A 17,540-nucleotide genomic window follows, 5' to 3' on the forward strand; every position below is an offset into this window, starting at 1 on the left:
AACTTTAAAAACGGGTTTAAACTTTTTTTGTTAATTGTACCTAAATAATTGTTAGCCTATATATTTTTATTTATTTGATTATAATTTATACTTGATCTTGGAAGGTCGACTTCACGATCTAACATAGGGTAACATTAATTACCCCGACCAAGTCTCGAGTTGCCTTAAGCAGTTTGAGATATAATATATTGTAATTGCCCCATAATTATAAGCTAACTGCTAATTAGGTGTTGGCGTAGCAGAAGTTCAGTAAATAATGTTTGCACCTTACCTAAAAGGCGCTACAATCTGAAGTCAATGAAAATTAAACCGTGGACCTCATACAGTAAATGTAACTGTTCTAACCACTACACCAGACTTCCGCTTATTATAACCAAAATAGCATTAAATTTTAAAATATTTTTATAAAGGATCCTACGAACCATATTTTATTTTTTTTTTAAATTTAGTTGATTTTATTCCCTCAAGTCAGAATTTTAACAGACGATAACTTCTGTTTTTTAAAATTAAAAGTTCTAAATATTCAGTATGTTAGTTATTATTTTAATGTGTCACCAACCTCCTATTTACGACATTTTATTATAATTACTAATAATATCATAATATATTATAATTACTAATAATACTAATTACTAATAATATCAAATCGCTGTCAAATATCGAATTTTTTGCTGTCCGTGTTAAGGTAAAAAATATTTGTAGAAAATATAAGTAAAATGTAAAAGGATAAGTAAAATATCTGTAAAATTTAATTTTTGTTTTTTAAATATATTTCAACACTTATTTATTAAATTATTTGTCATAATATTATGATTCTACTCGAAAACGGGTTGAAAATAAATTTTTGGTTGTTTAGAATAATTATTAATTGCTTGTTTTTTATTAAAAATCAAGTCAATATTTATTTTTTTATTTTTATTGAATAAATATCATGATACAAATTATATATTTTATTAAATCTCTATAATATTCTGCAAATAACGTTCATTTGATATTTATATGTTACTCGGTTTGTATTGTTCTGAGCTGTAAATTCCTGTGGGCGTCGTAAAAAATCTCTATCCCGTAGTTTGTGCTCCATTTGCGCTTACTTGATAAGTTTTCTCGTTTAAATCTATGTTATACTTATATTTTCTGAAATAGAAGTTTATTAAAAATGATTAAACGATATCGAACCATATTTTATTTATCAAATAAATCTAGTTACTGTTTTTTTTTGCAAAATTTATTTTAAACAATAGTCGTTCTATATAAAATGAAGCAAAATTGAATTGGATAACAAAAAAGTAGTAGAAGTGCACTATATCTTAATATACATATTTTTTACTGAAAGCAAGCGAATTAAATAACCAAAAAAGTCGTTAATTTTACCAAACACCTATCATTTAAAACAAGTGTCTAGTTTAAACAAGGCCGGCCACATATTTATTCTGCTTTAACGAACGATACGTTCAAGAACAAATATTTAAAAGTTTTAAAACAGTAAATAACAAGGAAAAGGTTGATGAAGAACTTAAAAAAAATAACTAGAAGCTCATCAAATATTTTTCCAAAAAAATAAATTTTTCCTAAGAAAGAATAATTTATCTATACCAACAGCACAATACACATTGCACTGTCTTTTAAACAGTGAGTAGAATAGAAATTACAATAAGTGGAGAAAGACAATTATTCTTTTTATTACAGGTTAAATAAACAATAGATTATTTCTTCTTTCACTTGTGTAAATAGAATGTAGATAGCAATGGAGTTGTTTTGTAGGCATCGGAAAGTATTCCACAGTGAGATGAATGAAAGTGATCAAACGACTTTTGTTGTTGATAAATTTGGTCAAACGATTTTTGCTTAGTCGCTGTCAATCATAATGACGTTGTCATTAGAAACGACAATATCGTGTGATGTTGAAGTCACGTGGTCAGATGGTTTAAGTACGACCGACAACTTTTTTAATTGAAATTTTTTGGGAACCGGTTCTTAAAAAATAAAAATAAGGACTAAAAATTTGTACGTTTGTCCTTAAACTTTTTTATTTACAGAGACAGAGGTTTTCGACGGCGTAAAGTGTTTAAGAACTAATTTCCAACTAGGCAATGTAATATTATTTAAAACTATTAAAAAAAAGTTAGGGACCCGACTGGCCTATATTATTTGACTGCAATGTTAGTATTTGTACAAAGAAATATTTTTAAATTTAAAAATATATAAAGTAATACCTGGAAGGTTGTTTTTTTCTTTTTCAGTAGTTGGTTTTTCTTTTGCCATCTCAGCAAATGAGTTTCTGGCAAATTCAGAGGCTTGGGCAAGATCAGCATTACTTTTCTATTGAAAAAAAAACAAAAATTATTAAATTTAATATCGAAAGCTTTATGTCCGCTAGTGTGGTATAGCAGTAATGGCTTCAAACCACGACCGAAAGGTTTCAGGTTTAAGACACACTTATGCAACATCATTCGCTCTTGAGTCCAAGATTTAAGCCTAAAAACCTGTTTAAATATAAAACCTATCACCTTAAAGTAATATGAAAAAAAATAAAAAATTATATATATTTAAAATAGATATATTGTATTTAGCACCTGTTCTTGTGTTTCACTTGATGTTTGTTCTTGTGTAGATGCAGACGTCGATGCCTGATCCTTAGACAAAGAACTTTCTCTGCAAGAGTCCAATAACGTTTGGTACTAAAAAGTCAAGTTTTTACATTATTTCAATTACTTATAATTTAAAATGCTATAGTAAAGACAATAGTAAATCCAGTATTTATACTGTAATTGCACTTGCACCTAATGTCAACTAAAGAATTGTGCCATTTACCATTAAGAAGTAAATACCTTTGATTGTAGCCAGTTAAATTCCATCTCGTGTTTTTTTATTTCCTTTTTTAAATTATTTTGCATCTGTTTTTGTTTTATTTGAAGATTAAAAAACACCAAATCAAAAGCTTGATCAGTCAAGTTTTTATAAATTGACATCGACTTTAATCCTCCGATTGTTCTCTCTTTGTCAAGAGGTTGAAGCAAGTTGTATTTTGCTCTGTGCTCAATTAATTTATGATTTGTCTAAAATGATTAAATCAAACTGTTGGTAATAGCAGTTTATAAAAATTTTATGGATTTTTGAAAATTAAACTGGAAACTTTTAAACGTTTTTCTTTTAAATGTAATTGGAAACTTTTAAACGTTTTAAGATGGTACTTTTTATACATAACATAGAAGATAAAAGTGAAAATTTTAATTCTTAAGAAAAGCAAGCTACTTTGATGAGATTAAACTAACGTCAATTTCTATAAAAAAAAAAAAGTTTTTGTTCTATTTTATTGACACTTATACCTTTATCATAAGAGTAAAAATTGATTTTGCAAGTTCTTGTTGTTCTGAAGGCAATTTGGACAAAGTTGATAAAAACTCGGCACCAGCTGGACTTCGTAAAACTTTCTGCAACTCCATTTGTTGTTGTTCTTCTTTAATTCGTGGTAACAACACCGGCGGTACTGGTACAGCACCGATAAATGGGTTGGCACCAATCATACCAGCACCAAAGGCACCTTGTGGTAGTACGTTGAATTGGCTATTATTTGCAACAGGAACATAAACCATTTGCTGCTTTCTGATGCCCTGTTATCAAAACAATCAATTTCAAAGGAAAATTAGAAAAATAAATACACAATCTTTTAAAAATTCGATCATTAAATATTTATTTAAAAGAGATTATAACAAAATTTAACCAAAGTTTATAAAAAAAATTTTAGACAATCTATTTTTCAATTTACCTTTTTCTCATTTTCATATTCGTCCCATGCAGCTTTTCGTTCTTCTTCAGTAAGCTCTTCTGCCTCCTGGTGGTCAAGTAGTGAGTCATGTTTGTGGTATGATGAAATATATTTCCCTATTGAGGATGTTTCACCAAGTATATCAGCTAACAAATCATCCTTGAAATTTTTAAATATTGAAAAGCAATATATTATAATTTTTTTTAAATGCCTACTTTTATTTTATGTATATATTTATTCCCAACATAAAAATTTCAACTTTCAGCCTAAACATAGAGGAACATTAGTCACCCAGAACCAGTCTCAAGCTGATATAGGATGTTATAGAATACAATTGCCCTATAATTAAACTGCTAATTGATTTTAGGCTCAGGAGTTCAAACCATTTATAGCGCCCGGAATTAAAGATGCTGCAAAAACGAAAGCAGAAGAGATAGAACCTAGCACAATTTTAAATAACAGAAAACCACTCGAAAAAGTTATTTCAAGAAAAAATATAACATTATTTACATCTGGAAGAATATGTTTTGATTTTTCCTCATCTTCTGTTGGAATTTTTGAAGGAGTAAATTGATATAATTCTTGTAAATCACTTGCTGTAAAATGTCGATTTATTTGTTGCTCGTCCACCACTCGAAATGCTAGAGATTGTTTGGTCACCTGCCGATCGTATATTTTTTCCTCCATTGTACCCTATAGTAAATATTTCATATTTAAATAAATTTTGAACAGATTTAACAAATTTATAAAAAAACAAATTGTGAAAAATAACTTAAAATAATAAGTTTGATATAATGAAAATTAACAATACCATCAAAAAAATAAATTATGATCGCAAAAAAAAAATAAAAGTTAAAAAAAGTGTAAAGAAAAACCTGGGCAACAAGTCTATAAATGTAACAACATTTAGTCTGCCCAAATCTATAAACTCGGAATATAGATTGGATATCATGAGAAGGATTCCAAGAGGCATCAAATATTACAACCCTGTTTGCTGCAACCAAATTAACTCCTAATGATCCTGCTTTAGTGGAGATAAGAAAAAGACGACCCCTGAAATAAGAAACAAATGTTAGGTTAGCCATGAGTCAAAAAAATATAAAATTTTATACTATATTGTCAATTAATTTATAATTTTACATAGACTTGGAAGAACTAAGATAATATCGCGCCAATGGACCTTAACGGCCATTTCCTTTTCTTATTTATTTATACAACAGTTTATAAATAATAAAATTTGAAAAAAAATGTGTCAGCTGCATATCATACATAATATTAAAATGTATTAAAAAATTCCTTAGGCACAATATATTTTATTTTCTGATCAAAATTACTGAATTCAGTAAAAAAAGTAAAGTTATAACTCTAAAATTTTAACCAACATTAGGTCTAACTAATCATAATCTGCATTTTTTGACTGTGATAATTTTATTTACATTTGACTGTGATAATTTATCTACATACCAGAAATAGCAAATTTTGTAAATTTGAAAACCTCTAAGACTTACATATACAAATTACAAGTATTGTCTGCTAAGGTCCATTAAAATCAAATCATTCATTTTATTAATACGAAAAAATTTGTTAAATTTAAAACACAAACTAAAAAAACCTTCGATCTTCTTCGTTGTTAAAATCATTGATGCTACGTTGTCTACTTTTACCACCAGATGAACCATCCATCCTATAATAATCTACATTTTTGTACCATTTCTCAAAATTATGGTTTATTTTACCAGCGCTTTCCTCTGATTCGGCTTTAATTGTTGATAATTTCAACATTTCTTCAATCAAGTCCAAGGAGAGAAGACTCTGGCTGAACACCAATCTAAAAATTAAATAAAATTTGTAGAAAATATTTTTGTTTTTATTTTATAGTTTAATAAAAAAAAAGTAAAGAATGGAAACGTAATTTAACTCTTGTTTTGTATTTTTTTTAGTTAAACACAAAGTTTGCTATTTTAAATTAAACACACATTTAAGTTAAACGAGAATGTGATATGAAAATCTAATACATTATTTTATAAAACAATTTTATTAGAATAATTATAAATTAGTGGTACTCTTTTTAAGACCTAACATATTTACATTTATATCGACTACAAAATTAGTGTAAAACTATAGTGTTAAGCAGATTTTAACAAACAAAAACCCAAGAGTTCATATTTTTATCACTAAAAAAGGGAAACTTAATCCAGGTATAAATAATTTAGCATAAAGGTAAAAATAATCACTACTTAACAAGGTAATACCATCCTAATAAGCTCAGGTTTACAACAACCAGATTGGTTATTCAAAAAAAGGATAAAAAACATTAGATTATGTGTTATTCAAAATAGCATTATAGTTAGTCAATAAATTTAATAGCTTTGTTAACATAATAACAATTGATTTGTAATAGAGTGTTATTTTAGTTTATTGAAGGCTTAAGCAATACGAAAACATACCCTAAAAACAACTTTTAAAAATTTTTGTTAGTTCAAATTTTGTTAGCATCTTACAATAATTATTTTAAATAGAATATTATGTTTGATGATTAGATAGAGAAAAATATGTAATCCACAAAAATTAATTAAACCTTTTCTTACTAATAAATATTTAATATATTCTGATGGCAATAAATTATAACTGGACGACATGTTAAATAATTAAATTATAACCTCAACCTACTATTTGATTGAAAATAGAAAAAAAATAAAATAGTCCTAAAATCTATAAATAATAAATTTGCATCTTTTATGTAAGTTAGAATAAACAAAATTATAAATAGAAAATTAATAGTTAAAGTTTTAACATGAGGGCTGAAATGACAGAACTCAGTTTAGAAGATTTACAAAATGAAATAAACATTATGAAAGACAACCAAAATCAAGTGTTTGTATTACTATGTGGTAAGTAACTTCAGCCATACTCTTAAATAAAAAATAATTTAATTAAAAAAAATGTCGCATTTAAAAGATTAGAACTAAAATAACACCAAAAAAGATTCCTAGTAAAAATAGCTAATCAATTTTTTTTTGCAATTCTTATCTTTATATTTTCGCATCAAATGCTAAACAAAGTTTCAAAACATGTAATCAAATTTTTATATTTCTTGAATAGGTGTATTTGTATTCTTAATGCAATCTGGATTCGCATTTTTAGAGGCAGGTTCAGTAAGAAGTAAAAACACAGTCAATATTTTGATTAAAAATATATTGGACATGTTCATCGGAGCGTTAGCTTTTTGGGCTTTTGGATATTCTTTTGCTTATGGCAGTCCTGGAAATTCATTTATTGGTCACAATTTATTCTTTTCAACATCGGTCAACATATATGAGGTAAAAAAGCAACCTCAAATATATCAATTAAAAAACTTTATGTTGAAATAAGTTAAATAATCTTTAGTTAAATTTTCTTAAACAATAGTCTAAAAAACTTTAATTATCTTAGTACTTCGTGTTTTATCTTTTTAAGCAATTCTGTAAACTAAGTATTTTTTTGATAACAATAATCAACATGAAAATTTAAACACATTTCTCTTCCAGTAATAAAACTATTTTTTTTTGTTTATTGTATAATTCAAGGAAACCAACAGTGAATATGTGTCATCCTCCAATTACTTTGCATCTTGGTTTTTTCAGTATGTTTTTGCAGCTACTTCTGCTACCATAGTATCAGGGGCAATGGCTGAAAGAGCGGACTTTTCATGTTATATTATTTACAGTTTTAGCATAACAGGTTAGACAAATTAAAACCTAACATTGTAACAAAATTATAAGCACCACTTGAATCAGATCTAAAAAGAATATAACCTAAAACTAATAAAATTAAACTGTTATTATGCAAAAAATATTTTACAATACACTAGTTGATAACCCGCTCTTCGGTCAACTTTTAATTTTTGTTTTATGGTCAGAATTCTAAACTAATATTTGGCTGAAATTAGGTTACCCAGGCACCTTTATTAACAAAAAAATATTGCAAAAATATTTACAACCCAATATTTCAGGATTTATCTACCCAGTAGCAGCTCACTGGGTGTGGGCAGATATAGGATGGTTATATACAGGGGGAGGAACTGGTGTGTTTATGCAAGACTTTGCTGGTGGTTCAGTGGTGCACTTATGTGGTGGTATGGCTGCACTAGTTGGAACCATTATACTTGGTCCGCGGATTGGGAGGTTAATTTATTAATATCAATCATAAAGTAGTAGTTAAGTAATTTTACAGTATTTTAGCAATTTTTCAGGTTTTTAATGTGATTAAAAGCGGTTTGTGCTTCTGTATATTAGTAAAGTTGTAAATTTGTGAAAAAAATTACTGTAACAATATTTTTAAGAATTACAAATTATTTACATTCGCTTTTAGGTTTTCTTTATCTGGCGAAATATTACCTATACCAGGCCACAGCGTTCCATTGGCAAGTTTGGGAGCTTTCTTACTTACTGTTGGATTCTTATGCTTTAATGGTGGATCATTGCAATCTGTATCAGGCAAGAATTGTTTTTAAAAAAGAAAAAAAAAATACACCTATATCTTATGGCCAGGCAAGGATAATAAAAAGACTGAATTATTTTTTTAGAGGAGGGAAATGGTTCCGAAATAGCTTTGGCAATGATGAACACCATTTTGGGTGGTTCGTCTGGTGGGTTAGTTGCCATGGTAACCAATCGACTTTATAACTCAGTAAAGGGATATGGAAAATATTGGTCTCTTCTCATGACAATCAATGGTGGTTTAGCAGGTATTGTTTCATTTTTAACCTTATCATTTTTTAACTATAGCAAACCAATCACGTAAGAAAAAACAACCAGCAATTTTTTAGAAAAACAAAACCTTTTTCAAACAACAAAAAAAAAGTTTAATAGTAAACTTTTTAAAAACATGTTGCAAAACAACATTTGGTCTTATATCAAAAATTAAAAATTTACAATCTCCGGTTCAAATGTTATATTTTGCAGGAATGGTGTCTATGAGTGCAGCATGTAATGATTTGGAACCATGGGCTGCTGTAGTAGTCGGTGCTCTTGCAGGCCTAGTATTTAAATTCATACAAGTTTTGGTGATAAAATTTCAAATCGATGACCCACTTGATGCTGTGGCTGTTCACATGGGTGGTGGTAAGTACTTTGTTTTCACAGAATTTAATAATTAAAAAATGCAGAAGACAAAATTTAACAAAACTGAAACAAAAGATTTCTCGGTCAAAAGACAGACAACAAAGCTGTTTTACTTTTAATGATTGTGATGTTAAAATCTAAATAGCAAAAACTGACAAACTTTGATGCATTATTCAACCATTTATAATTTACAGGATTTGTAGGTTGCATTACTGCACCAATATTTGCAATAAGAGGTCAATATCTAAATGGAAAACCAGTAGGTGGAATAATCTACAGTGGACATTCTTTAGCTTTTAAAAGCCTGGGATGGAACTTATTGGGAATTATCTCAATAATATTATGGTCAGGTAAGTGCATAGCAAATGTTGACTCAAAATTACACAAATAAGATACAAGAATATAATTTTTGAGATTTTTTACGCAACCTTTTACGCCAACCAGATTTTTTACACCCTCGTTTTTATTAAGGTTTATGCTGTTTTGTGCTGTTCTATACTTTAAAGATGATTGGTTTAATTAGAATAACAGAACAAGCAGAAAATGTTGGAATTGATCAGTTTAAACATGGGGAACAGGCTTACCCTGAAAATTGCAGTCTATTGTAAGTTGACTTATTTATTTTGCCAGAATATTTTTTTTGGATAAAAAACAACTTCTTATATATATGTGTGTGTGTAAGTCCAATTTATAGGCCTTCAAAATAAAATAAAACTGCTATTTGCCAGATGAAATTACATGTTGACATAATGACTTTAATTATCATACCAAAATTACCACAATATTTTTTATTATTAGGGATGAAAACCAGACTAAATATTCCATAGACAAAAAAAAACAATCTCTTAAAAAAATGCCATCAAGCAGGCCCTCCAGCAATGCAAGTAAAGTTGCTAAAGCAAGCATCTCATCCCTTGTAATAGAAAACAAAAATTCAGCATGGAACAACAACGAAATTCACTAAGTATGATGGAGTCGACACCCTCAAACTCCCATAAAAGAGAAAGTTCAGCTTCATTCGTCAATTAATTACATTGTTTTCTTTTTGGATTATTTGTATTTTACATATTTTAAATAAACTGTCATACTTTATGGTCCGTTTGTTAATTATTTTCAAACTGTATAGTCGTTTTAATTTTTGGTTGTTCTTTACAGCCAATTTACAAGGACCAAAAAGTATAAGTGACCCTCATTTTTTAATAAACTGATGTATAAAATTATTATTAATTTTTTTTCTTCAAAACATACTTTATAAATTATAACTAATGTCATTAGCTTTACCTATTGTTAACAAAAATTCTTAGAAAAAGGAATGTATTACACCAAACATTAATTTTTAATCTATTGAAATAAAAACTTCTTAACAAATTTTTTTTTTTTTTAATTTAAAATTTTGTTTAAAATTAGTTCTTTGGCTATTTTTTTCAAATAACCTTAGCTATAACAAGCCCATTAACTCCCTTAGAAAAAATAAAAATTAATTTAAGTTAAAGATTACAACTTACACTTTGTCGTCCCTTTCTTTGGCGAGTCTTAAAATTTCAAATAAAACAGCAACTTTTCCTCCTGATTCAACACTGTCAAAAGCACGGTGATCGGGAGGAATAATCGACGAAAACCACTCATCCGTAAATTCATCTTCATCTAAAAATACGAAATTAAGCTAAATTTTTCTAAATAATAATAGAATTAGGATTAAAATATTTAAATATTTTATAACCATATAGTAATAAAATTTATTTTTATTTCCCAAAAAATAAACATTTTTTGCTATTACATGGAATTATCTCCTCCTCCTCTTTGTCTTCCTTAATGCGGGTGCGATATCGATTGCTCCTAGATTTTGCCTTTTTTACAACTTCCAGCTCTTCTTCTTCTTCTACACTTGAAGATTGATCCTCTTCCTCTTCATCGGGTGAGCTTATTGCAGCTTCTTCCTCTTCAGAAGTTGTGGCATCATTGGATTGGCCTTCTTCCTCTTCTTCTGAAGAGCTCATTTGGATGCGGCGAGATCTTTTTCTTCCGCTTAATTTAAAATATAAAAAAATAAACATTAAAAATTTTAAATTGCAAAAATAACTTAAATTAGTTGAAAAGAAGAAACTCACGGTGAAAGTTTGGTGTCAGATTTTCCCTTTTCTTCGTCAGAACTCTCTATTAGAGTAACACTGTTGTTTAAAGTTTCTTGCATACTTGTCTCAGGTTTATTTTGGATAAGATTTATCCCATTCTCTGGTCTATAATTAAAATATACCAAGATTTAAAACATTCTTTATTTTTTTTAAATATTACAAATAACCTTTTTTAATAGTTTAAAAAAATAAGTATATTATTAAATTTTCCACTTTTTGTTTAATATCAAGATTTAGTTTGAATAAAAACTAGTGCAAATTATACTTTTACTGTTAAAATATTTTTTAATAGTAAAAATTTACTTAGGTTTTGTTGGACTATATTCATGATCTGTACTCATTGCTTCATCGGAGGAATCTTCATATTTTAAATTTGCTCGTTTTACCTAGTGTCAAAATATGTTTATTCATTTTTTAATTTATTTACAGGTTTTAAAAATATACCTTATATTTTGATAATAAAGATTTTTTTATTCTAACACAGTTTTACAAAAACTTGAATGTTCAATAGTAACTTTTTAAATAACAAAATTAAGCTTGAACCTAGAAAAAATTACCAATGTTTGTTGATGCATAATTGTATATAAAAACCATTTAAAATTTAATAATAGCAATAATAACAATCATTAGACTGAAAAGAAGTTCTTACATACATAAATTTGTTATGGTTTATCAAAAATTTACCTCTCTTATAGTGTGTAGTTGTAATATACGAGGGTGGGTCCAAATTCTCAATAAGTTTTGGTAATCAGCAAATAAACCAGTGTCCCTACTTCCTCTTTCAACCTTTTAAAATATAACAAATATTTAAAATTGTTATTTTATTAAATTTTATAGCTAATTTATTTATCGTCTTTTTACAAAATGGAAAACTTAAAACACATTAAATATAGTAACAAATAGTTTTTTATATAAATTTAAGAAAGAAAATTGTTAAAATTATATCGAATAAGATTATTTTATCATAAATTTGAGCTATGTGTTGGAGGGCCAACTTCAGGTAACATTTGCTACCCTGATCTAGTCACAAATTGTCAGTTTTTAGATTTTATTTAACTTATTGCCCACCTATTTACTTGTGAGTTAGCTTGACAGAAGTTGACACCATTTATAGCGCCTTATTTAAGAGCACTACAACATAAAAGCCGTAGGAATGCCAAAAAACACATGTTTTACAGAAATTTTTTTTATTTATATAAACTTACAGCATTGGGGTTTTCTCCTCTGTTAGTTTTAGTATTGAGAAAATGACGATATAGATCAATTTGTTCATCTGATAATCTCACTTTGAGGATAAATTCTTTTTTATCGCACAAATATTTAGCTAAGGCTGTGTAATCTTTACGCTGTATTAATAAAATTAAATTTTACTTTAAAATTATTAATTTAAAGTGTGCAGTATTATTTATGTTAAGCACAAATAATAAGTTTTAAAAAATTACAGGGGTCTTAGTTAAATTACTTACTACCGCTTTATCTTAAAATTTAAATATGTAACTAAAGGTGGTGTAAAAATAATTTACTTCAAAAAAATGTAGAAAAAATATTTTATTGCAAAAACACAAAAAAGCAATACCTGAACAAACCCATGTAACATTTCATGCAAAATGTGACATCTTTTTTTCATTAGTTTAACGTCATAAACTGTTGAATCAGAATGTTGACCATTTAATATTGGATTAACAAATCTGTTTCGAAACTCTTTTAAGGAACCAAGTAGGTTGGGTTTGACAAAGTTAACCATGCATTGATCTGGAAACAAAGTAAAATGTAAAAGTGTAATAAAAAACTTGACCTAAACAAAAAAAATTTAATAAAATTCCTTAAACGTCTTTTTACAAAATGGAAAACTTAAAACACATTAAATATAGTAACAAATAGTTTTTTATATAAATTTAAGAAAGAAAATTGTTAAAATTATATCGAATAAGATTATTTTATCATAAATTTGAGCTACACAATTATAACACTGTTAAAGGATTAAAAAAATCACATTTATTTAATAATTTAATAAAAAAATCCTACTAAAAATAAACAACAAAAATATATTATTCATATAATAATTTAAAAATTTACATTCAATCAAGTTGTTTTGTAGTGGGGTACCAGTCAATACTAATCTTCTTTTGGTTTTTATTTTGTTCATGACAATCGAGATATTTGCTTCAGAATTCTTTAACTTGTGACCCTCATCACAAATTACCAAATCTGGACCTAAAAAAATAAACATAAAATATCTTGTTATGGACAGGCGTCTCTAAAATGCAAATTTTAACCTTTTTTATTACTAATTGCACTATTACCACTATTTCTACTCTATCGCCAGCAAACCTTTTTTTGCATTAAGTTGCGCAACTTCATAAATATAACATACATTATTTCAGTCTTTACTATATTACCCTCCCCTAACTCTGGTAACAGTATTATTAGTGGAAATAGTAAAGTGGTGATAGTAAAATAGCTTTAATTGTGGCAATAGCAATATTATGAATTTTTGATTTACTGATTTTAAATAGTATGTGACTAAAACAAATACCAGCAGTGTTGTGTAGTAGTCAGAACCCCTTGGTTCACAACATAAGGTCCTGAGTTCAATTCCCACTGCTTGCATGCTGTAGTGCTCTAAGTAAGGCGCTAAATGGTATCAACTCCTGCTGAACCAATACTTAATCAACAGTTCAGGTATTAGGCAATTATAGTCTACAATACCCTGCTTAAGACAATTGGGACTGGGTCAAGGTAACTGATATTGCCTTATGTTAATGTTTTGTAAAGTCAACCTTTCAACATCAAGAATAAGTAAATATAAAAAAATGTTTTACCATTTTTTTCCCACAATTTAAAATACATACCAGGGTCCAACAATAGTTGTTGAAAAGCAACTTTCCAGGGTTTGTATTTGATTCCAACTCCAGTTGCTAGTAACCGGAACATGTCGTATCCCATAATTAACACACCACCAAGCCTTTTCCATTCTTTTAACATGTTTAAACGAGCACGACGCAATGAATTTTCACTTAAATTGTAAACCTGTTAACCCATAAAATAAAAAAATATTAACAATTTCAATTATATAAAATAAATTAAAAATTTTAAATGATAATAATCTTAAAACATTAAAAAATCTATTTTATAAAATAAGTTATCTTCTTATAATATTAAAAATCATTTGACTTTATAAGCATTTTTCCCCCAAAAAAATAATTTCTGTGAACAACATTTTACTGAAATTCAGGTCAACATTTTTTTTAGGAAAGGGTAAAGTGTGAGTTGAAGTTAATAGAAACAGTCTTATTATAAGTAAAATAAGGTTTCAGGTGCATGGTTTTCAGTCTAAATTTTATTTAAAAATTTGTTTTCTTTTTATTTAAAAATTTTGTCCTATTCAGTCTTATAAGCCATGAAACGATGAACAGTAATTAGTTTTAACAAAAAAAAACAATTTTTTTTTTAAAGTTTAAGCATAAATATAACACCAACATTGTGTTTCTTACTCTAATTGTTTTGTTGTCTGGGCACCATTTATGAAATTCATCAACCCAGTTCAGTAAAGTGTTTAAGGGAGCTACCACCAAAGCAGTAGTTATTGATAATTCCTTGCAATGAAAAATGGTGTGTATAGATGTTATAGTCTGTAAAAAATAAAAAGCAGCATAACATTTTTTCAACAGAAGGCCTTAAGATATCTACTTAAACCATAAAAAGAACCGTGATTTTTTAAAAATACTTTTAATAAACAAGTGATAACAATTTGCAAACTTATAAATAAAGTCGAATTTATAGGCATTAAAAATTAAAAACGATCACTTATGATATTCAGCTAAGTAACTGTATACAAATATCTGTTGCAATTGAAATTAAACATTGCAGTAAAATGCAGCTTAGTAGACAGGAAATTGACTAGTTCAACTAATTAAAAAAAACAAAAACAATTTTTTTTCTACCTGTAAAGTTTTGCCTAAACCCATGCAGTGCGCTAGTATACAACCCCCTCCATTTTCCTGTTTGGCTCTGGTCGTGTTTTCCACTAAATTGTCCCAAATAAATTGAATTCCTTCAACTTGATGAGGTTTCAAATGCACTGTTATTTCAGGATGAACCTGTGTTAGTGCACAAACAATAAAAATTTTGATTAATATAAAAAAAATTAAAATATGTAAAAATAAAATAATTTTTATAGTTTTTAGTCCTTCAAATATTTGAGACTGCAAAGTACAAGCAAAAATCGGCAAGAACTGTGAGTTAAAATAGTTTGTTTAAGGACAGTAATATAAAAATGTTGCACAATGATAATTGGGATTGTTAAATAAGCAAAACAAAATCTAATCATTATTTTCTAATAAAAACAAAGTTAGAAGAAACCAACCTCAACAAGAGGTTCTTTTTGCAAAACCAATCTTTTAGTAACAGAAATTGGTTCGATTAAAGGAATAGAGTCATCCAGACTGACTTCAACCAGTTTTTCACTGCCTCTCTCCTTTAACCTTTTTCTTCTTTCCTCTTCTTCCAACTCTGCATTCTGTTAGTAACAAATAGCTTAAAATTTTTTTTTAGATCTGCGTAATCTAATTGTAAGCCATTCATTCAAACTGTAACTTCCACAAATAAATTATTTACACAAAAATTTAATTAAAACTCTTAATTGTTAAATTATTACTATTTTAACAACAGACTATATTTTGCACAAATAACTTATTCTTAAAACACAACATAAATAACATTAAAACTAATTTAAAACCTTCGTTTCTTCGTTTAGGGCATCTTCAGTTAATATTTTCTTGATTGACCTCCTTCCAACATGCTTCTCATTTCTGCTTTTTCTTTTCTTCTTTTTCTATAAGTTTACAATACATCATACAATAGTTTTTATGTAACTTTTTAAAGTATATTGTGAAATTACAAAACTTACATTTTTTACTATCTTTCGTTTGTACTTCTCCTTTTTGTTTGGTTTCTGTGAATTAAACACAAATAAAAGGTTAACACAAATACATAGCCTATATTAAAATAACCCAGTTAAAAATAAAATTAACAAACCATAAAGTAGGCTATTTTACAGAATAAGGCAAATATATATACCCTTAAAATCCAGAACAGTATTAATTTTATTCTTGCACAAGCAACACAAGACATTATCCTTAGTTCTCGAAGTCAAATTAAACATATACATATATAAATGTATAGAATCTAGTCTTATATCAACACAAAAATTTTATAACAAGCTCGCAGTTACAACCTTCCAAAATATATATAAATAATCAACACAAAAATTTTATAACAAGCTTTTAGTTACAACCTTCTCCTCTGAATCCGAATTTTCATTTTCCTGACTCTGATCTTCTGACACATCTTCTGTGTCCTCTGAGCTTGACTTTGGACTCAATTTTCTTTTCTTCTTTGATCGAGTGTCACGAGTTTTCTCTTCTTGAAAATCAGAAAGATCGGAAGACTCTGGTTCACTTATAAACTGTTCAGATTTTTTAACTTGACATTAAAAATTTTTTTTTTAAATATGCAAGTATATACTAGTTTTTGTTTCACTTTTTTTTAATTTATGAGTTTTTGAAAAAGGTTTAGACCAAAAATTTTCCAAAAAAGAATAAGTTATACAAGATAAACCCAAGTTAATGCAAACAAATATGAATACATAATTTAAAATACAAAAACAGTTCCATATAAAAATGTGTTACCTTTATTTTTTTAGTTTCAACTTTTTTTGTGTTCCGATTGTTTCTTGTTCTTAATGTTCTACTTGATTGTTCTGAAGTAGTTGCCAAATCCAAATCAGAATAAGTTTCTGATTCACTTGAAGAAGGTAAGTGACGAACCATAATTAACTAATTAACTATTCCTTTTACTTTATACACTTGTAAAAATAATCATCTAAAAAAATAGTTAGATTTTACATCTATCCATAAACTCTTTATTTTATAAATACATCAAGAAAAAATACAGATAGTCAAATATCTTAAGTAATAATAATTACTGTAACTAAAAGTAATAATTAAAAAAAAAATATATATATATATTTTAAAAATCACAGTTCTACGGCAGTAGATAGTGGAAGTTAAAAAACATAAATTTAATATTTTGAGTTAGGATTTTCCTTATACAAAAAATATATGTTAACAATCCCATGATCAGTTTTAACTTCCTCAGTTGTTGAAACTAAAAACCAAGCAACCAACCCATAAGCAAGGCATGGTATACCTAGGTTTACAATTTTAATAACTCGAAAAAATTTATTGTCAAGACTTAAGTCCTCAAAGGGTTTTTTAGTGCAATGATATTTAATAAAAGGCCAGCAACCAGTGCGCAAAATGTGATAATTTGTGTTTTTAATGCTCCAGTTAAAATGTGACAATCCTCTTTGGTCGTCAATGACGTCAGAATATTTTACAAAATAGGAAGTCCAATGAGGATAGTTTCTCTGAGTGAGATGGTTACTTAATATTGTTGATGCTTTCGGGAAGACTGATGTAGATTTAAACATGTTATGAAGAAATGTAACATGGTGTTGATGTAACAACCGACTTGAAA

General features: G+C 27.6%; 1 protein-coding gene and 1 pseudogene across 1 annotated transcript; one reads left to right on the forward strand and one right to left on the reverse strand.

Moving 5' to 3' along the window:
• Nucleotides 1-1,226: 1,226 nt before the first annotated feature.
• LOC145743322 (transcriptional regulator ATRX-like) lies at nucleotides 1,227-16,871 on the reverse strand. The gene is made up of 25 exons (XM_082561261.1): nucleotides 16,691-16,871; nucleotides 16,297-16,467; nucleotides 15,910-15,954; nucleotides 15,739-15,834; nucleotides 15,367-15,519; nucleotides 14,945-15,100; nucleotides 14,495-14,632; nucleotides 13,853-14,030; nucleotides 13,077-13,214; nucleotides 12,577-12,752; nucleotides 12,206-12,346; nucleotides 11,685-11,786; nucleotides 11,304-11,386; nucleotides 10,977-11,105; nucleotides 10,646-10,893; nucleotides 10,374-10,512; nucleotides 5,379-5,594; nucleotides 4,642-4,819; nucleotides 4,277-4,459; nucleotides 3,767-3,925; nucleotides 3,327-3,611; nucleotides 2,829-3,056; nucleotides 2,574-2,678; nucleotides 2,214-2,319; nucleotides 1,227-1,973 (listed from the first exon to the last, which is right to left on the reverse strand). Exons 1-25 carry the CDS (start codon nucleotides 16,829-16,831, stop codon nucleotides 1,846-1,848), a joined length of 3,822 nt encoding a protein of 1,273 aa, XP_082417387.1. The 5' UTR covers nucleotides 16,832-16,871; the 3' UTR covers nucleotides 1,227-1,845.
• LOC145763639 (putative ammonium transporter 1) lies at nucleotides 6,561-9,832 on the forward strand (annotated as a pseudogene).
• Nucleotides 16,872-17,540: the final 669 nt, after the last annotated feature.

Source organism: Corella eumyota, chromosome 1 (genome assembly GCF_963082875.1).
Source record: "Corella eumyota chromosome 1, kaCorEumy4.1, whole genome shotgun sequence".
Taxonomy (NCBI): Eukaryota; Metazoa; Chordata; class Ascidiacea; order Phlebobranchia; family Corellidae; genus Corella; species Corella eumyota.